Genomic DNA, 24,520 nt, shown 5'->3' with positions numbered 1-24,520 from the left:
AGCCTAATATGCAAATTGTCCCCTCAGGTGGTTGTTTGACCGGGAGTTCGACCACTCGCTATGACATGTGCTGACCAACAGGGGGTGGTGCGTAACATGGCTGGCCTTGGTGACGCGGCACTGGCTGCGAGTGGCAGTGGAGGCACTGCCAGCCCCAATGGACCCGGATGAGGGTGGGATGGTGGAGCAAGTGAACGGGCTGTGCCAGGGTGGGGTGCCAGGCAGGGATATGGGGCTGCGGGGCTGCGAGGCTAGGGGCACGAGCTGGGGCCCGATCCCCACAGGCCCAGGTGCACCGGGCCTCTAGTAACAAATAATTAAATTAATGGTTTTATGTCATGAAAGACTGGCGATTTTGCTAAATGCAGCAGTTTAATGTGGCTTGAGTATTGAGAAGTAGAAGAGAACTTTCTTAGCAGGTAGTTTATAAGTTCTTTGCGTAGAGACCATGTCTGACGATTACTGGGTAGCACACTCCTTTTCTTACTCTCCCAGCCCGCTATGGAGACTAACTGTACTAGGCACAAAGCAAGAACCCATGGACTGATTTTTTCCTCACCTTCAGAAATCAGCGATATCGGCCAAAGGTATGATGACATTTTGTCTCCTGGCCCTGTCCAAGAAAAGAAAATACATTTAAAAATTCTATAAGCTTTGCATAAAGTCACTAAATTCAACTGCCAGTAACTCCCAAATAGGCTTTATCGTATTTATTTATTTATTTATTTATTTATTTATTTATTTATTTATTTATTTATTTATTTTCTGCTTCATCCTCCCCCAAGGATATTTTTTCCATTGATTTTCAGAGAGTGGAAGAGAGGGAGGGAGAGAGGGAGAGAAACATCAATGTGAGAAAGACACATGGATTGGTTGCCTCCTACACAAACACCGAACCTACAATCCAGGTATGTGCCCTCGACCAGAAATCAAACTTGAGACCCTTCAGTGTGTGGGCCAATGCTCTAACCACTTAGCAACATTGGCCAGGGCATAGGCTTTATTGCTTTTAAAAGCAGGGCATACACAAAGTCTTTGACCCAGCAATTCTACTTCTAGGAACTTATCGCAAGAAAATAATCAGATCAGTGGGCAAAAAGTATGTACAATAATGTTTATTGCAATGCTATTTATTTATTCTTTTTAACCCTCACCCAAGGATATTTTTTCATTGATTTTTAGAGAGAGTGGAAGAGAGAGGGAAATATTGATGTGAGTAAAAAGGGTTGGTGAGAAAAATTGACTGACAATCTGTTGGGTTGAGTCTTGTAGGAGATTTTCTTAAATTTCCACTTTGCACCTATCTCCACTCCTAAGATTCTGCTCACCTCTTTCTTACCCTACTTTTGCTCCTCCAATCCTTCCGTCCATCTGAATTCACTCTCCTCCCCATCCTCACTCCTGTTCCATTTATTCATTAAGTCTATCTGCAATAAGCACCTTATCATGGGTTCTGACACTTTTTCACTCATAGAAAAAGTGGATGTTCCCATTCCTCTTCGCCAACTGTTAATAGCAGGTATCTGTTCTAATGCCACCTCTCCAGTAATTCATAGAACATGTAAATAGGATGAATAGTCTCTAAAAATTGTTATATTTCTGTACTTCTATATATGTTAACCCTCCTACTGATTAATGAACTGATTGGCGAAGAATATATGAGAGAAGAAGAGAATCAGCTATTCCTAGGAAGGGATGATAAAGTGCTCTGAACTAAACCAATATGATGTACCAGCCAGTGGAAAAAAAAAAAAGTCAAAGCTGGTGAGTGTCTTTGTTGTGCAAAATAAAAATAGCATGGTGACTACGCAATGGCTCAGTATCAAAGGAGAGGGAAAATGTTGAACTCCATAGCACATGACTGAAAATTCACATCTAAAACACATATTCAAGTCCACCTTCCGTCAGCTGAAGAAGATAAAGAGCTTAGAACAATCAGGGATTTAAACTGCTGCTGTGTGGTTGCAAACCATCACTTTTAGACATGGCATAGGCTAGTGTCTAAAAGCATGGACACTCATTCTGCTCCTTAATCCTCACACTTCCGTTCCTGCTGGGACTGTTAGGTGAGTTCACATATGCCCCGCCCCGTGGACAGCATCAGGTGCCAAGGAGAAAGCATGCTAAGGAGGGGCGGTGCCCGGTGTGTTTGAGAAATAGCAAGGACACTAGTGCCACAGAAGCACAGTGAATGAAGGGGAGTGAGAGATGAGGTGAGAGAGATAGCAAGGGTCCTGAGGGTCATTTATTCAGGGCAGGGGTCCTCAAACTACGGCCCACGGGCCACATACAAATACAAATATTGTATTTGTTTCCGTTTTGTTTTTTTACTTCAAAATAAGATATGTGCAGTGTGCATAGGAATTTGTTCATAGTTTTTTTTTAAAACTATAGTCTGGCCCTCCAACGGTCTGAGGGACAGTGAACTGGCCCCCTGTTTAAAAAGTTTGAGAACCCCTGATTCAGGGAAATGAGAATTGTAAAATGAATCACTCTGACTGCTGAGCTGAGAAAAGACTATAGAAGGAGATGGGAGTCCAGTAGGGAAGGCAAGAGATAATGGGGTCTCAGGATAGTTGTGGAAGTGGTGAGAGGTGGTCAGATTCTAGATAAATCTGGAAATTAGACCTACAGAATTGGCTGATGGTTTGGATGTGAGGTATGAGATAAAGAGCCCAGGAAAGAAAGGATGGAGTTGCCACCAATAGAGACAGAGAAGGCTGTGGGGAAAGGAACAGCTGGCAGGATCAAAGCTTCAGTTTGGAACTTGCTAAATCTAAGATATTTATTAGACATCTCAGGAACCTAAGTGTAAAGTACACTGTTCTTTCCTGCAAGTACCATGCAGGTTGATTTTTTAAAATTTTTGTATTCCTCTAACATTATGCAATTATATGTGGTCACTGAGTCAGGTCCTTTGATAGGTATCATAACAGGAGCAGCATCTGTGGAAAGAACCTGGCCTTTGCAGTCAGCTTTGAATCCTGCCTTTGATTCTTATCAGCTCTTTGTTTCTTAAAGCCTCTCCAGTGAACTCAGCGCACCTTAGGTTCTTCTGTCAAGTATGGATTCTACCACCTTTCCTACAGGCTTGTTGCAATTTTCAAACACAGATAATGTATGCAAAGTGCTTAGTCATAGCAGGCTGATAGGGAAATATAATTGCTCACATGGTCTTCAAGGTAGGTATCTGGGGGTGTCCTCTTTCTTGTCTTGTGAATAACTACCAGCATTTGAAAAGAATAGAAGGGATAACTGACAACTAGCCTTTGTGAGAAACTCTGCATTAAAGTTCTTGAAACCAGGGTCATTGCAATGTCAATGCAATTTGGGGAATCTGACACAACTTAGTGCAGATCCTTATCATTCCAAGCTTCTGGGAAGCAGAGAAAGAGGAGTGGAGTTTTGTAATGCCTGACCCTAAGTCCTAGACCAACGCTACATAAATGGAGCGATAACAATATCGGCCAGATATTATTCGATGAAGTTTGGGTTTGAATTTCTCAACAACTCTTACAAACTCAAAAAAAAAAAAAAAAAAAAAAGGATTTCCAGATTCCCTCAATATGAGATAAAGAATTTTATCTCCCAGATGCAAGTGAAAATTTAGACAGATTCTCTCAGATCTTTCAATTTTATTCCACCTCCTTCCCACCCACTTGGACAAATACTAAGAGAAAGGGCTGTGAACTGTGTCCTCTCTCTAGATCAGACCTAGCACTTTTTTGTTTACCCGAGAGCTCGGAGCCACAGGTCCTTGGCCTGCCGGATGACCATCCTGTGTGATCAGGTCAGAAGCAGGTCACAGTGATGAGGCAATTACCTTCAGCTTGACCTTTAAGGCCCCGCTGGCGTCACGCTAGCTATTTAGCATGGACTTTTCTATTGACATTTCTGACTGCCCCTTTTGCAAACTGAAAAAAACAAAAATGACTGGAGGTCAAGTGGAAGGAAGATGGGGGAAAAGAAATCAGCCCATGTGAGTCAGATGACGTGAAAAGGACGCTGTAAACCAACAGGTGCTATACGGATGTTGATTATTACTAGGGAGGAACCTGATCTTACCTCTATAATTAACAGCGACCAGGGAGAACGACAGTGCACTCTCTTCCTTTTTGCTTCTGCAACTCTCTTATTTGCAAGGGCTTTTCAGGCCATACTGTTTATCTTGACTGTAATTGGGTGCCTGCAGTTCACCCAAAGATATAAATCCCCTTAAAAAAAAAAAGTACAGTTTATTTTAGACTTGCCAAGAATTTGTAAGCTTTAAGTACCTGGTGCGTTCTGTGAAGTCAGGAGAGAACCTACTACTATTGAAATCTAATCTTTAACTTAATTTACCAGAAGACAAAGGGCAGGATTAAAATAAACTAATAGTAATAATAATAATAGCTATGACTTATTTAGAGAGAGGCACTGGGCTAAGTGACTTACATTCCATCGTATTTAAAGCTCAAACAAGTCCATGAAGTAGAAACAATGATCCCCATGATATGGATGAGCAAACTGAGGCTCAGGGAAATTAATTTTCCAAAGTCAAATAGCACATAAGAAACAGAAATGGGATTAAGACAAGTTTATTGAACCCCAAAGTCTTCTATATTCTCCTATGATTTCATTCCATCCTTTATAATTGCATAAATCTGCAAATATTACTTATAATTGCAAAACGTTACATTTGAGCCTTTAGCAGAAATTTTATAATATAAAATTTTAATATTTTTCTATGAATTCGTGTCTCTGTGTTTCTATTTTCCACTATTTCTACTTTTCTCTATGTCTCTCTCTATATATTCTACCTTTCTTTTTAAAATGTATATAGACACACATATCTGTTTGTGTCTGAGCTATTATAAATGATCTATGGATTTTTTTCCCTTTTGGGTCTCTTTTACCCACATTGTCTACTGGGTTATTCCCTCCCCGCTTTTTTTTTTCTTGCTTGCTTTATTCTCTCTTTTCTACCAGACTGGTCTCTCTTTTATAAAAACAATATGAAGCTAAAGTATAATCTTATGTATTGCGTTCATCTAAAGGAATTTTTACTTTATGTACTTTGTGCCTTAAAGTGACACTAAAGTGACTTTTATAGTTTGTTTTACAGTCTCTGCCTGCTCTCAGGGTATGTTAGTGCAAACCTAAAGTGTCTTCCTTTTGGTTGTGGTTTGTGCTGGTCAGGGAAAGTGCCCTTGCAGGCCTAACACAAGCTTCTACTAAAAGAATATGCGTCAGCAAAGTAATTAAGAAACTCCAAACCTTTAAAAACCCCGCCAACTGTTTTCACAGCAACTGACAGGCGGGAAGTCTGAGACGTAGATGAGAATTACAGACCACCTTCCTTAAACAAGCTTGATTCTGTCTCCAACCTTGGATGCAAATCGAGGGGTTAGCCCGACCCGATACAGTTCGGAGTGCGGGGGACACAGAGCTGAAACCCGACTCACCTCAAGGAGTTCGGATCCAGGAGCCTGTTCAACCAATCCTTCTAGAAAAGATTTCGGGGGGCGCGGGCGGGGAGGAAGGTGGGCGGAGGTGCCAATCGATTCTCTAGTCTCCGCTCTGTCCTCCCTCATCCTGGTCCCCCTTCATCTGGGGACCGTCTGGAGGGATCCCGGACTGGAGCTGGCCAACCGAAAAGTGCCTGGCACCCGCCACCCCGCTTCACGCTTCGCGGCCGCGCGGACCCAGGAGCGACCCCCCACTGCACCTCCTCCTCTCCGCCCCCAGGTTCCTCTGCGGCGGCCCTCCGCGTCCCGGACAGCCCCCAGCCCCCTGGGCAGCGGTTCCCCGCATCCCGTCCCCTCCCGGGGCCCCGTCCCAGGTTCCCGCACCTGCCTCCACCAGGTTTCTCCCCACTTTACCCACTCCGGTGCCCTCGCCCACGGCGACTCCCTTCCACCCGGCCACGCGATTGTCGTCGCAGCCCACCTCTCTCTCTCCCGGCGACCGAACTTCGGTTTCTTTGTCGGTTAAGTAGGGGAAATAATCTGCACCACATTTACCCGAACGTGGCAAGGCGACCAAAAAAAGAGGAGGTTCATTATAACGTTGATTATTTTTAAAAAATATATTTTTATTGATTTTAGAGAGGAAGGGAGAGGGAGAGAGAAACATCAATAATGAGAATCATTCATGGGCTGACTCCTGCACGCCCCCTACTGGGGATCCAGCCCGCAACCTGGACATGTGCCCTTGACCGGAATCAAACCCGGGATCCTTCAGTCCGCAGACCGAGCCTCTATCCACTGAACCAAACCGGCCAGGGCTATACCATTGACTATTAATCAACATTCTGATCATTGGTACTATTATTGCCATCGCCAAGGTTTGGGGGAGTGGGGGAAGCGCGCGTTCGTCCTGGGTTTGGAAGGGCTGCGAGCGCCCGCCCCTGCTCCACCCTCCGGCCCCGGCGGGCGGCGCCGCCTGCGGGCCTGCACCCTCCTCCGCTGTCCCTCCCGCGGCCACTGCCTGCTGACCGTCTCGCGAGCCGCGGCGCGCGGCGACATGGCGGGCGACCACCGCCTCCTGCTGGAGAACGCGCGGCAGGTGGTGCTGGTGTGCGCCCGCGGGGAGCGCTTCCTGGCGCGGGACGCGCTGCGCAGCCTGGCGGTGCTGGAGGGCGCCAGCCTGGTGGTGGGCACGTAAGTGGCTGCGGGTTGGAGGGACCCGTCCGACGGGTCCTAGCTGGCCGCTTTTTCTAGAATGTGTGCGCTGTGGAGGGAAACCGGGTAAAAGCTTTCCCGAACCCGGCGAGACATTGGCTGGACTGCCTTTTAGGAGCCTGTTGCTAACAGGTTTGACGGTCTCGGGTTGTCATTCGGTGGAAAAAAACGGCACTCAAGCTGCACATGGCACTGGGACGCCTCTGCTGATAAAATATCATTGTCCAGCAATCAGAAGGGGTTGGGGCTCCTTCCAGGGCTTCTTGTAGTGTGGCCAAGGGGCCACCTGCGTCAGATGGGCCTGAGATTAAATAAATAAATAAATAAATAAATAAATAAATAAATAAATAAATAAATAAATAAATAAATAAATAAAAAGACAGATTTCAGACCGGCCACCTCCCCGCTACCTTCATCTCCAGATCCATTTTTTCTTTTCATCCCCAGCATCTCCGTGGGTGGAGTTCTGAGACCTGAATTTTTATAAATACCTCTTCCACTCCTTTCTTCTGTGCACTAAAGCTTGGAAACTATACGGCAAACGTTAGGCAAACGTTTCAGTGGTTCTCAACCTTCTGGCCCTTTAAATACGGTTCCTCATGTTGTGACCCAACCATAAAATTACTTTCGTTACTACTTCATAACTGTAATGTTCCTACTGTTATGCATTGTAATGTAAATATCTGATATGAAGGATGGTCTTAGGCGACCCTTGTGAAAGGGTCATTGGACCCCCAAAGGGGTTGCGACCCACAGGTTGAGAACCGCTGGTTTAGATGGTGATGGTTTGGGGGTAATAGGAAATTACGGTTCAGCCACCAGAAAACAAGGGCATTTTCAATTATTTTCCTTAAACCTTCTGCACTTCCTGCTAGAAGTGAATAACAGAACAGCCCGTTTGGGAGGGCGGGCCTGGGGTGGGAATAAGGGTTGGACACCAGTTTGAATTGGAGAGCTACGTGGCAGGGCTTGTGCAAGAGCAGTCAGTCAGTATCACCTCGTAGCTGAGCTGCTTAGGGTTGTGTAAGAGTTCAACTTTTAGGGACTGTGTGTTTCTAATTAACAAAGGGATCCAACCATTTCCAGAGTTACTGTCAAAATCTGTTAAAATCAGTTAGCGGAATTGCACAAAAGTAAGAATCCAAGGCTAGCTGATGGCCACAATCTGGAGTCCTGAGGATTCAGGCCCCCCACTATCTTGCTCTGTTGTGCAAGACCCTTTTGCTCCAGTCACTCCATCATCCCAGGGGGCTGCTCAATCTCTCATGGTGTCTATATTTCCACTAGGAAAGAGGAAGAGAAAGCAATCCTATTGGCTAAAATTAGTCACATGGCCACGCCAGGTTGCCAAGAGACTGGGAAATGTATCTTTATTCTGGGTGATCATGTGTCCAGCTAAATTTTAGGAATCTAGCACCTTGAGAAAAGGGAACATTGGTCTCAGAGAACAACTAGCATTCTCTGCTACACATGAGTTGACCTTTTGCCTTACAGGTGGCTAGAGCCACTTTCCGAAAGACAGAACTTCAAAAAAGAAATACAGTAAATATTGACTGACACCAAGAGACATCGATAACATATTTTAAATCATTAGTCAGATTTCTCACAATAGTTCCCCAAACACTAGTAATTATTCCTTGATTTTTCTTCAGGGATGGGTTGATAAAAGCCATCGGTCCTGCTGATGTTATTCAAGAACAGTTTTCTGAAGACACGTTTGAAGAAAGAATTGACTGTTCTGGGAAATGCATCTTGCCAGGTATCAACCTCTTTTCAGTAAAACCCCGAATTCATTTTTAGTAAAATAAAAAAGAAGAGTAGTAGCTTGTTTTAAAGAGGGTCCTACAATGATATTAAAATATAATAATTATAATTTATCTAATTTCTACTATTAAATGGCTAGCTGCTTTACAAACATATTTTCACATTGAATCCTTTAACTGCCCTGTAAGGTAAGATCATTATGGGCATGTTACAGGTTAGAACACTGAAGTTCAGGGGTGAAATATCTTACCCTTGATTGCTACACAGGTAAAGGGCAAGCTGGGACTCGGACTCATCCATCCATTCCACTTCTTCCCATTCACATAACGCAGAGAGACCAGGTGTGTTGTGTTTAGGTTAAAAAACTGTGAGAAGAATTTTATTAATGTGTTGTGTAGGGAAGGCAAACAGGGAAAACTGCTACTTCCACTACCAGAATATACTTTAAATAACAATAGAATATGCAACAAAGGACCCATCTCTAGATGGGAAAAGGAAAGAAAAATCCCTAGAGATTTCACTGACGATGTATCTTTGGAGATTGACAACAGAATCAGCTTATTTACCATTCCCTCCTATATGATCTATGTTTTGTGGCTTTGTGTAATGATCTGAAACAAGTTTCACAAACTCTGAGTTCTGTGCAAACTTAGAAGCTAATATTTATCCATTTCAAGTGTGTATTGTGTATATCTGATAGAGCTTCTACCTTTTGGCTCTTGGGAGATAGAAGATAAAGCCAGGGTGAAACCTTATGAGAAAGCACAGAATACAATAGAAAGTGATCTGAATAAGGACTTTTGATTTTACTCCAAATCAGAACCCACTCATCAGCCACTTGATCCATTAGGTATTTTACATAACCTGGAAAGACACACTTTTCTGAATTGTACCAGGGTAAACAAAAGTTCCAAGTGATTGCTTTATAGTTTCTCTTTAATTAAAATATATTTCTTTCTTGAAGAAAGGTTTATCTTTCTGATTTCATATTTTTCTTTCTCAAGGTTGACAGTAGGGATTGTATGATTCTGTTTTCACACCCAGACTATCACCTTGGTGATATGGTCATTGGTTTTGCTCAACTCAGGGTTGACATCCTATTTCAAAAGCTCGCTTGGTGAGCATGAGCTTAATGGGCAAAAGGAGCTGTATTTTTTTAAAGGAATATTTGCATCATGTTGAGTCACCCTCCTCTTTTAGAGCTGGCCTCTAATAGACAAATTCTTCCTCTTCCACCCCCTCCAAGATGGCTGACCACCCTCATGCTTTCCAAAGAGCAGGATGTGTATTGGGCCTGCTACCTAAGGGCTTTCTGATTCTTAACTTTAAAAATGATTTGATTTCTTGATTACAGGTTTGGTGGATGCACACACACATCCAGTATGGGCTGGTGAGAGAGTTCACGAGTTTGCAATGAAGGTAATTGCAATGAATGCAAATCAAAATGAAGCATAAACAAACAGACAAGTCTTTTTCTAAAGAGTCTGTGGGCTGTCAGGCTTTGCAACATAGATTTGACATTGTGTCTTTGCTTATGTGTCTTTTTAAGGATATTTTTACTGGCCTGGACTATGGAAAATAAATTAGAACAAAACTAACTATTTTATAACTGTCCCAAATCTTTATACTATGCACAGGGATAACAATCGCTTTAAGTATAATAGTTTTCAAAAAATTTTAACTGTAGAATCTTCATTCTAACAGCGCTGAGCTGCCTTGCTCACTAATTTCTCCTCTCTTTTCCTTCCCCCAACCCATCCCACCAGCTCTGGGAGCCTTTGAAAAGGCTCCAGGAAACAGTTTGAAAATCACCATTCATTAGGGTCAAACCAGGAAAAATATATTGCTCATAACAAAAATAAAATACGTCTCATATTGTTCTCATTTTTTCCAGAAGAAAAATGAGATTTATTAAGAAACATAAAAATATCAGTCATTGATAAGATGTAGACCCGCAAATCGCTAGTTGGAGCCAATTTTACGTTGTTTGTTTTTAGCAGAATTTAGCTTTTAGAGCAGTTTTAGGTTCACAGCAAGACTGAGCGGAAGCTACAGAAATTTTCCGCATACCTTCCATCCACCGCCCCAGTCTTCCCCATTTTCAACATCCTCCAGCAGAGTGGTACATTTGCTACAATGGGTGAACCTACACTGACACACATTATCACCCAGAGCCCGTAGTTTACATTACCTTGGGTTTGGACAAATGTACAATGACATGTACCCACCATTGTGGGATCATACAGAGTAGTTACACTGCCCTCAAAATCCTCTGCACTCCGCCTGTTCATTCCTTTCTTCCGCCCACCCCTGGCAACCACCGATCTTTATACTGTCTCCATATAGTTGGAATTATACAGCATGTAGCCTTTCCAGGTTGGCTTTTTCCTTTTGGTGATACCCACTTGAGTTTTCTCCATACCTTTTCTTCACTTTGTTTCTGAGAATGTCTGTATGCTAACAGCTAAATTGCATTATTTAGGAAAAGAAAAAATTCTCAGATATTGTGTACCTTCCTCAACACACTAGAGCTGCTTTTAAGACTTCTTTATTAAATCACAGGATTTCAGAGCCAACTTTTCAGAGCCAGGTTTCTAAAAAGCAACCGTAGAGCTTTGCAATCCAGTTCTCTCATTGCATAGACGTGGAAAGTGGGGCCCACAGAGGGAAGGGTGTCCGTTGCCTTCACCAGCTCACCATGGCAGAACCCAGATGAACATGGCGGAGACCCCCGCAGGCAGACTGCGTTTGCACCACACTCCTGCTGCCCAGAGTAACAGGAGCCCAGTGGGATCCCACAAAGAGCCTCTTCATTTGCTTGAGCCACAGAGGTCAGGTCCCAAACTCTTGTGGCCAAATACTGAGGTCTCTTTGGTGGAGATTTGAATGGCTGCAGCGGGGCCTTCCCCTGGGGCCTTTGTTTCCTTAAAGGTGCTGAGACATGGGCAGAGATTTAACTGGTATACACTGGGTAGACTGGATTGTTAAAAAACTGAAATACTTTTGTACCGCGTAGTAAATTGCCGCTGCCCTGAGACCAGAAGTCTCCACCACATCTCCCATCTCTGCCATCCCAGTATTTCCCTGGGAATTGCCTGCACCCACCCCTTTTCTGATTGGCTAGTCACTACTAGCATATAGATTGTGAATCGTTTTGAATACCCTTCCCCTCCCCCACCGCAGGTAGGTTCTGCAGACCTGCCTGCAACCTCCCTGCATTTGCTCTGCCTAACGGTGAGCTGAGCGTTGTGTTCAGTTGGCAGGAGCCACCTACATGGAAATCCACCAGGCCGGAGGAGGGATCAACTTCACGGTGGAGCGCACGCGCCAGGCCTCGGAGGAGGAGCTGTTCGGCTCCTTGCAGCAGCGGCTGCAGTGCATGATGAGGGCGGGGACCACGCTGGTGGAGTGCAAGAGCGGCTACGGCCTCAACCTGGAGACCGAGCTCAAGATGCTCCGCGTGATCGAGCGCGCCCGGCGGCAGATGGCCATCGGCATCTCGGCCACGTACTGCGGGGCTCACTCAGTGCCAAAGTAACCGCAGCCGATGGGACCGGCGTTTAACTCGGTTGGGCATTGAAGGGGCCGCTTTCCCAAGGGCGGCTCACAGCTTTAGCTCTTGCAGAGAGATCTGTAGAAGTCCTTGGGAAGGTGTTCTGAGTCTGATGGTCAGTCAGTCATCTCACACATGGTTCTAGGAAGGTGACCCCCACCAGACCCATCACTTTGCTAGTCCCCTGATGGTGAAGGAAGAAGAGATGCTCACAACTCTTTGGGTTGAAAAAGAGAGATGAGGATGGCTGTCTCCTGCTGCATCTTGTGTCCTGGAATTTCTAGACTGGAAGGCAGGCCCGGAACTAAAAGATCCCAAAGAAATCCAGGACTTGGAAATTCACAAGCTACTCCATTGTCTCAGTGCAGTTTTAGGTTTTGACAACTTAGATATATAAATGCTACAGGCTTGCAAAAAATTATTTGAAAAAAGAATTTATATATTTTATAAAATGTATTTCGTTTCGAGAACTCTAAAACAGAACATTTTCATGGTAATTTTGTGATTACCATCTTCAGAGGAACTAAAGAAATTAACATTGAAATTTATTATTAAAAGGTGAAAACGAATTATGTAGAAAAGAAGCACAAGTACATACTTCATATTTCCAATTACGTTTATTGTATGTCTTTAGCATTTACATTTCTGAAATTATTAAAGCTTGAAACTGCCCTAAGACTTCTGGGAAGAGCATGTTTATAGAAACAGATTTTTTTTTCAAATGGAATATAAGGTGTGTGATGGCCTGTTTTTTGTGGGTTTTTTTGATAAAAGGACAGTGTAACATGGTAGAAAAGACTCAAACTTTGGAGTGGTAGCAGACCTGGGTCTGAATCCAGCTTAACTACTTCCAGTTGGGTGATTTTGAGGTATCTTCTAACTTTTTGAACATGAATTACTAATCTATAAAATAGCTACATAACACCCTATTTTATACGATTATCTTGAGAATTATATGTAAGTGCCCATCTCCTCTATCTACCTACCTGAATGGTTTTCACTGAGTGAGAGGCTTCTATGTGCCAATTATGGGACTAAAGTTTTAGAGGTTTCTCCATCTGCCAATGAGCCTCTGAGGTCTGCACCTTGGTGCCCAGTGATAAAGCCTGAGGCTCAGAGTATGCCAAAGGACAGCTAAATCACGTGTCCAAAGAGTTAGGTAGCTAGCAAGCGGTAGAGCTCTGTGTGTATTTGACTTCAAAAGCCCAGCCCTTCCTAATATATAACTACCCCAGAATCTCATTGAGAATTTTGGGGCCTTCTACTAGCCTCTTCTTCCATGTCCCCAAATGGTGAGACAGGAAGCCTTAGGCAGATGCTTCTAGAAATAGTGTAGAGCAGTGATGGTGAACCTATGACACGCATGTCAGAGGTGACACGCAAACTCAGTTTTTGGTTGATTTTTCTTCGTTAAATGGCATTTAAATATATAAAATAAATATCAAAAATATAAGTTTTTGTTTTACTATGGTTGCAAATATCAAAAAATTTCTATATGTGACATGGCATCAGAGTTAAGTTAGGGTTTTTCAAAATGCTGACACACTAAGCTCATAAGGTTCGCCATCACTGGTGTAGAGGAAGAAAAAGACAGGGTGATAGCTGGGGCCCAGGTAAGAGGCCTGCAGTTGGGTTGTCAGGGACGCCTTCAGGATGCCCTCTAGGTGCCCTTGACAAGTAGATTCTGTTTTTTCAGCCAGATGAAGTTGCTGGCATTCCCAAAGGCAACACTGGTGTGCCAGAATGGATGAGCCATTTGAGTCTCTGTGAATAGGGTCAGAGCATATAGAAGTCTTATCAACACCTCTGCTGTGTAGGCATGTCACAATTGTTAATAGCTTTGATTCTTTCTGTACTTTTCTGAGGCTTGAGGTCATTTACCTACAGTTTCTCAGATTCTCCAAGCACCAAAAAACCCTTCTTCTAGTTAAAAAATATATTTGCCAATGGAAATGTTCTTTTCTTCCCTCAGAGGAAAAACTGCTACTGAAGCTGCTGATGACATAATCAATAACCACCTCCCAAAACTGAAGGAACTTGGCAGAAATGGGCAGATTCACGTTGACAATATAGATGTGTTCTGTGAGAAGGGTGTCTTTGACCTGGATTCTACCAGAAGGATTCTTCAAGGTGGAAAAGATATAGGGTTACAGATTAACTTCCATGGGGATGAACTCCACCCGATGAAGGCTGCAGAGGTACAGTTGACTTTTGGCTTTTCCTTTGTCAACACTCAGGTTATGGAAAACTTACCTAGTTTATTCAAAGACAGGAGTAGCCTTCTGAAAAGATAGAGGGTGGGAAAATTTGTTTGAACAATGTGCAGATTGCTCAGGTTGAGCCTTGGAATTCCTGACCTCTATTAGAAATTTACTTTTTTGCTGTTTTGTTTGTTTGTTTTTGTTTTTTAAATTTCAGAGACAAAGGGAAGGGAGAGGGAGAGAACCATTGATCGGCTGCCTCCCACATGCCCCTTACTGGGGAGCAAGTCCGAAACTCAGGCATGTGCCCTGAACGGGAATTGAACCGTGACCTCCTGGTTCACAGGTCGACGCCACTCCGTCCGGGCTGGTAATTTACTTTTATTATCACCTGCTGGTGATGTTAGTAGGAAAGAAGTACCTTTGTGATCTCACTGATTAAATCCACAACCTATTTTGGTTGGTACAGAAAGCCATACTAGCAGAGTCTATTAATTTCACATGCAGCTCCTAGGGTTTTCCGTGGCATCATTCAGATGAACGTGAGTGAAGCACACCATTAATAGCGAGGACATGATTTTCAAATCTATAAGTCTTACCCAGATTCATTTATTTATGCTTTCAACAAATATTTGAGTGTCTAGTGTGTGCCAGGCACTGTTGAAGGCACGGAGAATTCATCAGTGAATAAGACAGCTCTTGAGTGGGGTGAGGCACTAAATGGACAACTTCCCTTGGGTATAAATACAGATGTAGATACCCCACATGTGTCTTAACCACATGTCCTGCTTGAGCTTTTAAAATCACTTCCAAATTGTGCCCTGTGTTTCCTGCCCCAGTGAATGACACCATTATCTATTGCCTAAATCAAAAACCCGATCATTTGACTCCTCCCTCCCCTTCACCTACCACATTTCAACCAACCAACAAGTTCTGCCAATTTCCTCCTGCATATCTCTAGGTCCACATCTCTTCACCCCACTGCCTGGGTCCAACCACCATCAGCTCTCACCTGGTTTCCTGTAACAACTGCTCTTGCCTCCAAGCTTGCCTCCACTTGAATCTGTTTCTGTAATCCATCCTCGTAGTGTATCTATCGGTCCTTTCTATTGCTTAAAACCACCTAAAGGCTTACGATTGCTCATAGGGTGAATTCCAAACTCCTTATATGTAGACTTGCCAGGATCCAGCCTTAGTTTACTTCTCTATCTTCCTTTCTCTCTCCTCCCTATTTTCACCACCTTCACCCTGTCTATGGTGGACCAGCCACATTAAACTACCAGCCCTGCACATACTGTTTCTCTAATCTGAACTCCCCCTTGTCCAATTAGTTCTAACTCCCTTCCATGTTTCATCTTAGCCTCAGCTTCTCTGGGGTCCCCCCCAAAGCTCTCCAGCAGTGGGTTACAGCTCCTCCTGCACTTATCCCACTGTGTTGAAATTGCCTCTGTGATCCCTGCTGGACTGCAAACATTGAGGACTGCACCCATGTCTTACACAGCCCTGTCCCTGGAGCTTAGTGCAGTGCCTGGCATACCCATGGCCTTTACTAAGTAAATAGTTGTTGAATATTTGTTAAGTGACACCTGAAAGGGGTGGTCAACAAGATACCTTTGGCCGTAGAGAGTGACTGGTGAATTAAATCAATAGAGGTCAACACCCGGGATGAGCAAATCAAGTTTGGAAAAGTGAGGGTGATTCCAAGGTCAGAAAGGAACTCTTCTGGGGGAGCATAGTCTGTCCTGTGGTCCAGACACTCTTAGACCTGAGCCAGCTGCTGATGAGGGGCCTTCCCTGCCCTGGTGTTGGGGGGACTGCAACTGCCCTGGGCTGCAGAGCAATGTCAAATATTGTCTCCTCTCCTCTCCTTGGAATATGTCTTCTTAACATACCTCTTTTCATCCTGGGCAGCGAGAGGGAGTAAAATTGTCAAGATGAGAAGTAATCCACGTTAGTGGTTCCATGATCCTCACAGCATTGCCTCTTCTTGTTTTTTTTCTGACAATGTAGCCAAACTTTCCATCTGGAGAGAACTCAAGCTCAAGGAGTATTCTCAAATTACACACATGATCCACATTTTTAAAGTTTGTTTTCTTAACTGATTATCTGCTTTCACTGAGAGCAATGCCATCCCAAGATACATTTTTCTTGTGATTTTATGATGCTATCATAGATTTTGTTATCAGTATTACTCAGTGTATTATTCTGATTCATAAGATCCATAACATTTTCTCTTTTAGCAAATGTCTGAAGAATGTCAGTAAGCATTTGTGTCGGCAAATGGTTGTTAAAGCAGCACACTAGCTACTTTTCAAATGAATGTCCATCACAAACATTTTATGCATTTCGGGGCTTGTGCTTGTGAAAGGCAGTCGACAGGAAATCTTCCTAAGAGAGTGCTGTTTATCTTGGCAGGAAAAGCAGTCTCATGGCACTCTATTAATTTGTTGTTGCTATTGGTTAAATCTTTTTCTCTCTGTTCATTCTGCTTAGCTCGGGGCTGAGCTGGGAGCCCGGGCAATCAGTCACCTGGAAGAAGTGAGTGACGAAGGCATTGCTGCCATGGCAACGGCTGGGTGCTCCGCGGTTCTTCTGCCCACCACGGCCTATATGCTCAGGTGAGGTCGACCTCACCCCCACACAAGAGCTGCACGTACACGTTGTGGACACACAGACCTCCAAGATGCCTAACTAATCTCATTGCCCTTCCAAATCCCTTAATGCAGATCAAGAAAACTTAGCTCATGGAAGGTGCCAATTCTGGAATGATGTTCAGAAATGAATTCTCCTGAGGAAGGAGCTCAGAACTAAATTGACCTTCAGTGGTGGGCGTGTTGGGGATGGTGGCTCTTTCTTTTTCTTTTCTTTTAACTAGTTTTGGAGTTTCTAATTTAAAGAAAAATCAGTATGCATTACCTTTATAATTAGAAAAAAAATGAAGTAAGCTTTATACTTTAAAAAATATGCCTAAGCCTTGACTGGGTGGCTTAGATGCTTGGAGTGTTGTCCCATACACCCAAAGGTTGCAGACTTGATCCCTGGTCAGGGCACTTAAGGGAGGCAACTAATTGATGTTTTCTCTTCTCTCTCTCTCTCTCTCTCTCTCTCTCTCTCTCTCTCTCTCTCTCATCTCTATCTCTCTCTCTCTCTCCCTCTCTCTCCTCTCTAACAAAACAAACAAAAAACATGCATAAGATCTTAAGGATACTTAACAGTATTCAGAATCTGCATGAGCTGTTTTCTGAGAAGTTGAGTGTGGGTGCACAATTGTGTACCAGAATCCTCATAAATCCTGGGGGTGAGAGGAAAGAGGAGATGTCTATTCTGTAAAAATCTCTCCAGGAACTGTGCTGTGTGCCCTCTGTGGATTGAATACATTTACTCCATCTTGTGTAACTGCCATTGCTCTAACTCTACCAAATCTGAGACCCTTCTGACCCTTTCCTTTGTGCCACCTGCATAACGACCACAAGTTTGTGGTCAGGGAGGCCAGCATTCAAGAGAAGTTTTATCCTCTTACAGCCAGGTGCTTTCTGTGAGGTTGGGATACCTGGTTTTCAAGGAGGTGATTCAGCAGGTATGGCCTTAGCACAGTGGTTATCGACCTGGAGTGATTTTTGCCCCTCAGGGGACATTTGTCAATGTCTGGAGACATTTTTTGTTTGTTACAACTAAGTGGTGCTACTGACCTCTGATGAATAGAAGCCAGTGATTCTGCTACACATCCTACAATGCACAGAACAACTCCACAACAAAGAATTATCCAGCCCAAGAAATGAATTGTGCTAAGGTTGAAAAATGCTGTCTTAGGAATTGAAAAACAAAGCTTTGAGTAATGGTTATAAGGGAGAAGAAAGAACTATGTCAGTGCTTTCCTGAAACTTATTATGATCTTATACACATACATTAACGTAGACTACAATCAGGAAATATCAATCAATGATCACTTAACCTTGAGTTTCTGTTTCTTCTCCCAGGAGAAATAAGGGTTGGATATCCTAAGTCTCCTTCTATTTGGAACATTTATTCTGCAAAAGCTCCCATTCTGGATACTGATGTCTTTTTCCCCCTCCCTTAGGCTGAAGCAACCTCGAGCCAGGAAGATGTTAGATGAAGGAGTAATAGTTGCTTTGGGCAGTGACTTCAACCCTAATGCCTATTGCTTTTCAATGGTAATTATTTCCAATATGCCTTTCAGAGCAGAGTATCAAACTTCTACCAAGCATATAAATTATTTTAAAATACTTCTTTTCAAATGTATCAAACATCAAAAAATATTTTCCTGTGTAACAAGAAAAAAAGATATAGATAGTAGTGTAATTGGATTTTTCTGCAGAGAGAAAGGAGAAAACACTGTTTGCATTGTTTTCTGGTAGCCTTGGGCATTGTGGTTTTATAATAAGCCATTTTTCCCCTTGGAGAATAGAATAAGCTCAAAGAAGTTTTAGTGAGTAAGCATGGAGGGGAGCTTTATTTTCTACACTAAGTGGTCTTGAAAAGTTGTAAATAACTATTAAATACACATGGGGCTAATCTTGATAATAAAGGATTTTTTTTCAAAAGCATAAGAACCTTTATGTGCAAGTTTAAATGTTCCCATATCAATCAAGCCATTTCCACCTACACATTTAATCACCATTATTTGTTGTGCTGTGTTGGAGAAATGTCCCAGGTAGCAGTTGCCCTCTTGTTACTTTCCTCTGACGCTTTTCTCTTCCATCTCAGCCAATGGTCATGCATCTGGCCTGTGTAAACATGAGAATGTCCATGCCCGAGGCCTTGGCCGCAGCCACCATCAATGCTGCTTATGCACTGGGAAAATCGCACACACATGGATCTTTGGAAGTTGGCAAACAGGGAGATCTCATTATCATCAATTCATCCAGGTGAGTGAATCCCCAACTAAGCTGTTTTAAGCCTCTTGTGGGATATAGACCTGGTTTAAAACCCTTTTCCATGAATTATTAGTGTCAGGCTCTATTAGTGTAGGCTCAGAAGCTACCCAGTCCATCCATCTTCATCCTTTTACAACAAAGTCTCTCTACAAGTCCTAAACCGCAGGGTAGACTCCCTTTTCCGGTCTCTTCATCCACCTTAGATCTTTCATAGATCCCTAGGCTTCTACTCTTCTACCCGGACTTTGGACTTGTGTCCTCTGGCATATGTTTTTGTTTTTCTGTTTGGCTTCTGACCTTCTGCTTACACTGGGCCACACAGGTCCCAACTTCAGCTTGTCACCCTGATTCTGGATCCCCAAATCCTCACATCAGTGTTCCTGTCCTGGTTTCTAATTACTGACCCGCAGTCTGCTGCCATCTGGGTCTCCCACGTGACAGTTTGAGTCTTCTTGTTCTAAATCTTCGATCCCTCACTTCTAGTGAGCCTATCCCAGCTTGGACCTCACCTTCAACAGAAGAGAGTGGCTCTGTAATTCTACTCTCTGTGGTCATAAATCACCCTCATTTTTTTTTCTTAAAAAAGTTTATTATTATTACTTTTTTGGAAAGAGAATGAGAGAGAGACAGAGAGACAGAGAGAGAGAGAAGCATTGATCGGCCACCTCCTGTACATACCCTGAATGGGGATCTAACCTGCAAACTGGGTATGTGCCCTGACCAGGAATTGAACCAGCCAACTTTTGGCGTACAGGACAACACTCCAACCACCTGAGCCACGCCAGCCATGGCCACTCTCTCTCCTGAAAACAATGTTGATGTTGTTACCATTTGTGCATTACTTAATTGAATCAAATATTTTAAGTTCAAATACTTAAATGGTATTATTAAACATTATTTGATTTGTCATAGGCTAGTTAGTAAGTAATATGCCATTTTTTTAAAGCCCAAATATCAATGACTAGGTATAAAGAAATTTTTAGAGGATGTATTTTTTTTTTTTTTTAGAGGATGTATTTTTAAATTAGCATTTAAGGATAGTGATAATTTTGACTTGTATGTATTGAAGTAATGTTTGATTTCTTTCTAGATGGGAGCATTTGATTTACCAGTTTGGAGGCCATAACGAATTAATCGAGTATGTTATAGCTAAAGGAAAAGTCATCTATAAAAAATGACAGATCTTAAAGGAAAGAGAAGACTTTAATTGTATAAAATGCATCAATACAGTATGTTAGAAGTTAAAATACCTTAGCTGTTTACCAAAATGATGTCACTTAAACCTAAATGCATTTCATTGTTTTGTTAATCCACTTGTAAAACCCAAGGGATTAACTTATTTTAATTTAATATGCACCTGGACATAGAAACAGGTAAACCAATTGTGATGATAATCTCAAAACATTACATTATGTCACAAATATTTGTCATAAATATTCTGAAGATTAATATGATGAATGATCACAAGAACGCATTTGTGGGTAAAAGCAGATTGACAATCAGGTAGACACAGCTTGAAAATCCCATTTTGTTTCCGCTTTTCAAATTTCAGTTTTTTAACAATATTTAGTGAAAATTGGGGGATGGAAGGAAATCCAAGTGAGATGCCCCAGATTAAGCTAAAATACAGCCTTCTAGAATAGCAAGTAGTTTTTCCTTTCCCCACCCAGTTTGTTCTTTCTAGAAGTTCATCAAATGAAATGCATCAGTGTCCCCTGAGGGAGAGTGTCCTTCCATTTCTAGTTTCCCTTCGACCTTAGCTCAAAATAGACTTCACAGCACAGTTCAAGGCTCATCATTTTACACACAGGTACTGGGGCCTTCTTGTAATGGATGCTTTTTTTTTTTTTTACCAAAAATCCAATAATGTAATTTCTTAAAAATTGCTTTTAAGTTTTTGATTCTTCACATCACAATTGTATAGAAAAGATGTCATAGCTTTAATAAATATGTGCTGTCATGATTATTGTTGTTGTTTCCTTATAGCCCCGGATGTAGATCAGCGCCTTATCTATTAGAGCTTTTTAGGAAATAAAAAAATTACAGAATTACTTATAAAGAGTAGATGATTACTTATATATATAAGTGTCCCCCCAAAATGTACACAGACACTTTGGAAGGCAGCTATGCTCACCACTATACCACCAACGCAACCTCACAGACACTGAATAATTATAAAGTCAGTGTTTATTAAAATACAGTTCATTTTCAAAATTGAGCTGTTAAAGTGTGTATGCATTGTTTTGGGACACCCTGTAGTTGCTTCATGTAAGTTTAGTTGAAATCTTTTTAAAATGTTTTAATCATCTTTATGATCATAACTGTGTTATGAAACTTTATCCTACTTATGAAGAAATGATTTGAGGAATAAACAATGACTATCCAAATTATTACCCGTTTCAGGTTAATGAGTGAGGATTTTACCACATTCAGTATAAATCAAATTAACCTACCCCTTGTTGGAATGTTAAGGGTAACAGGGTACATCACTGTCACCACCTAGCAGCCTGGGGTCACTGGCACTATCCCTCCTAGGCTTGGAGAAGGGTCTTGAGGGGGTATGGGATCACCTAGTCCAGTGGTTCTCAACCTTCCTAATGCCGCGACCCTTTAATACAGTTCCTCATGTTGTGGTGACCCCCAATTTCATTGTTACAAATTGAACATAATTAAAGCGGTGATTAATCACAAAAACAATATGTAATTATATATGTGTTTTCCGATGGTCTTAGGCGACCCACAGGTTGAAAACCGCTGATCCTAGTCAATGGTTGGAATTTGGGATGAATGAGAGAGATGTAAGAACCAATATTAAATATTAGGTCTGCCCTGGAACCCAAGACACACATCCTATTTCCCTCTAGGAGACACTCACTCGAAACAAATAGCATTCATGTCTTTTTTGAAGGAAAGCAGAAGAGGGTACCCACCAGGAACTGTCGTAGTCCTCCCAGGCCTTGCAACTCAAGGGATCTGTCTACAAATGCAGAACATCAGCCCCAACCCAGGCCTGCGGAAGCCCCCTGGTGATTTGTGTGCCCCTTGAAGTCTGAGAAGTGCTGCAGCCTAAGACCCCAGCCAAACAAACTTCCACCCTGTTCCTCACAAACACCATCTGCCTTGGAGCACTGTTCCCTCTGCCTGGAATGCTGTTCCTCTCTTCTCTAGGTGGGAAATCAGAACTAGTCGCCCCCCCCACCCCACCATGCTCCCGTACCTCAAATACAGTCATTATGTCATTGTAATAACTGTCTTTCTCTTGAGGAGTGAGTTAGTAGAGGGCAGGGACCTCGTTGTGACCCCAGGATATAGTATGTGGGATTGGTTCATAGCAGGTGATCAATAAATGAACTAATGAATGGCTGCACAAGCATACAGATCATCATAGTAAAAATTACTTGTTAAAATACACTAAGCAGGCCAACCTCGGGATGCAGTTAATCTATTGATAGGAAAGAACATATGAGTTCCTTGATATAATGTCAAAGGATGATGCTCATGGGGGAGTCAAGTGTTAAAGTAAAACCAAGCGAAGAGACAGTTTCAAGGTTGGATGGGGGTGGGATTGCCATCCTCAGCTTTGGAGGTTGGGAGGATTATGATGAGAGGGAAAGGTCCAAGATGGAACATCATGAAGTGTTCAGAAGACAGGTGATGAATCCTCCTACAGTAGGGAGCTCAGGGGGGAGCTGAGACTAGAAGGTGAGGTCAGCTTTCACAGGGCTTTGAGTATCAGGCTCACTGGCCAGAACTTCATTGTAAAGTCAGGGGAAGCCACCGGGCATTTTTGAGTAGGTTAGGACCAGGCCAAGAGTGTTGTTGTAGAAAGAGTAATCTGGCTTCCGTGTGCATAGCAGGCACTCAAATATTTGTTGTGCGAGTGGACTCTGGCAAGATACTTTGAACAAGCCCCTTGGCAGAGAGAGTAGGAGACCTTCTGGGCTAGATGTCCAGGTGAAAGTGAGATGTGAACACTCTACTCTGTGCTCCTCATTGGGCCACATGCTATATTGACGCACCACAGCTCTGGTACAGTACCTCCCAAACAGTGGCCATGGAAGGTGGAATGCTAACAGCTACAAGTACCAAAATCTGACCAAAACTGGCTTAGGGAATGAGGAAGTTCATTGGTTCACCCTTGGAAATTTCACAGGAAGAGCAGGCTGAGGACTGGTTTATCTGGAAGCTCAATAATGCTAAAGACCCAGATTCCTTCCTTCCCTCTGCTCTGCCATCTGGTGTTGGTGTCACCCCACGGCTACTAGTATCTTCTCCCTTGAGTCAGGATGGCTACCCACAGCATGGGTGCTCTATGCCTCCCATTAAGATCCAGCAGGAGGGTGAGAAAGGATGGCTGTTGTGGTTCTCAGGAGAGAAAACAAATTCTTGAAGACTCTAGTAAAACTCTTCTCTGTCTCATTGGCCCAAATTGCAACCTCAGCCCTTCCTTGCACTGATCACTAAGCAAAGAGAATGGAATACCTTGAGACACACCAGGCCTATGCCCTGAGCTGAAATGAATTTCCACCAACTCTTTTTTGTTGTTGTTGGTTTATGTGCTGTTGTTTTTTAAATATATTTTTATTGGTTTCAGAGAGGAAGGGAGAGATAGAAACATCAATGATGAGAGAGAATCATTCATTGATTGGCTGCCTCTTGCATGCCCCACACTGGGGATTGAGCCCACAAACTGGGCATGTGCTCTGACCAGGAATCAAACTGTGACCTCCTGGATCATAGGTCGATGCTCAACCAATGAGCCATACTTGTCAGGCAGGTGTGTGTGTGTGTGTGTGTGTGTGTGTGTGTGTGTGTGTGTGTGTTGTCAATGTTTAAATTTAATAAATACCTTCAACAGAAGTAACCCCCCAAATGCAGTGATCATGTGACTTATGAGGTAATTAGAAGGCTTAATCTATACTAATAAAAGGATAATATGCTAATTAGACTGGGAGACCTTCCGGGAGACCTTCTGGACAAAGTAATGGTGGCAGGGCCGAGGCAGAGGTGGTTAGGGGCAATCAGGCCAGGAGTGGAGGGCAGTTGGGGGTGAGCAGGTCGACAGGGAGGGTAGTTGGGGGCGATCAGGCTGGTGGAGGGGGTAGTTGGGGGTGATCAGGCAGGCAGGCAGGTGAGTGGTTAGGAACCAGCGGTCCCGGATTGCGAGAGGGATGTCTGACTGCTGGTTTAGGTCCGATCCCATAAGCCGGCAGTTGGACATCCCTTGAGGGGTCCCAGATTGGAGAGGGTGCAGGCCTGGCTGAGGGACATCCCCACCCCCCAGCACGAATTTCATGCACCATGCCACTAGTAAAAAATATAATCATCCAGTGACCAGATCCAGAAATGAGGTACAAGTTTAAAGTAGTATGAAAATTATCTTTTTTTTTTCTCCTCCACAAATTTCAGGTCATGTACGGGATTTTATGTATGTGGTAGATTGAT

General features: G+C 43.1%; 2 protein-coding genes across 2 annotated transcripts in view; one reads left to right on the top strand and one right to left on the bottom strand.

Annotated features, from left to right (window-relative positions):
- The window catches only part of CCDC38 (coiled-coil domain containing 38), a 38,562-nt gene extending 34,121 nt beyond the window's left edge, over window positions 1-4,441 (bottom strand). The window contains exon 1 of the mRNA XM_059680879.1: window positions 4,435-4,441. Within this exon, the coding sequence (XP_059536862.1) occupies window positions 4,435-4,441 (7 nt within the window). The remainder of the gene's footprint in view (window positions 1-4,434) is intronic.
- A 1,961-nt stretch (window positions 4,442-6,402) lies between these two features.
- Window positions 6,403-21,039, top strand: AMDHD1 (amidohydrolase domain containing 1). The gene is made up of 9 exons (XM_059681937.1): window positions 6,403-6,641; window positions 8,315-8,421; window positions 9,781-9,845; window positions 11,683-11,960; window positions 13,952-14,177; window positions 16,674-16,798; window positions 18,259-18,352; window positions 18,906-19,066; window positions 20,166-21,039. The coding sequence occupies exons 1-9, from the start codon at window positions 6,505-6,507 to the stop codon at window positions 20,251-20,253; spliced, it is 1,281 nt and encodes a 426-aa protein (XP_059537920.1). The 5' UTR covers window positions 6,403-6,504; the 3' UTR covers window positions 20,254-21,039.
- The last annotated feature ends 3,481 nt before the right edge of the window (window positions 21,040-24,520 follow it).

This window comes from Myotis daubentonii, chromosome 2 (genome assembly GCF_963259705.1).
Source record: "Myotis daubentonii chromosome 2, mMyoDau2.1, whole genome shotgun sequence".
Lineage (NCBI taxonomy): Eukaryota > Metazoa > Chordata > Mammalia > Chiroptera > Vespertilionidae > Myotis > Myotis daubentonii.
The sequence above is the reverse complement of the archived record's forward strand: the minus strand, read 5'-3'. Positions and strand labels throughout refer to the sequence as shown.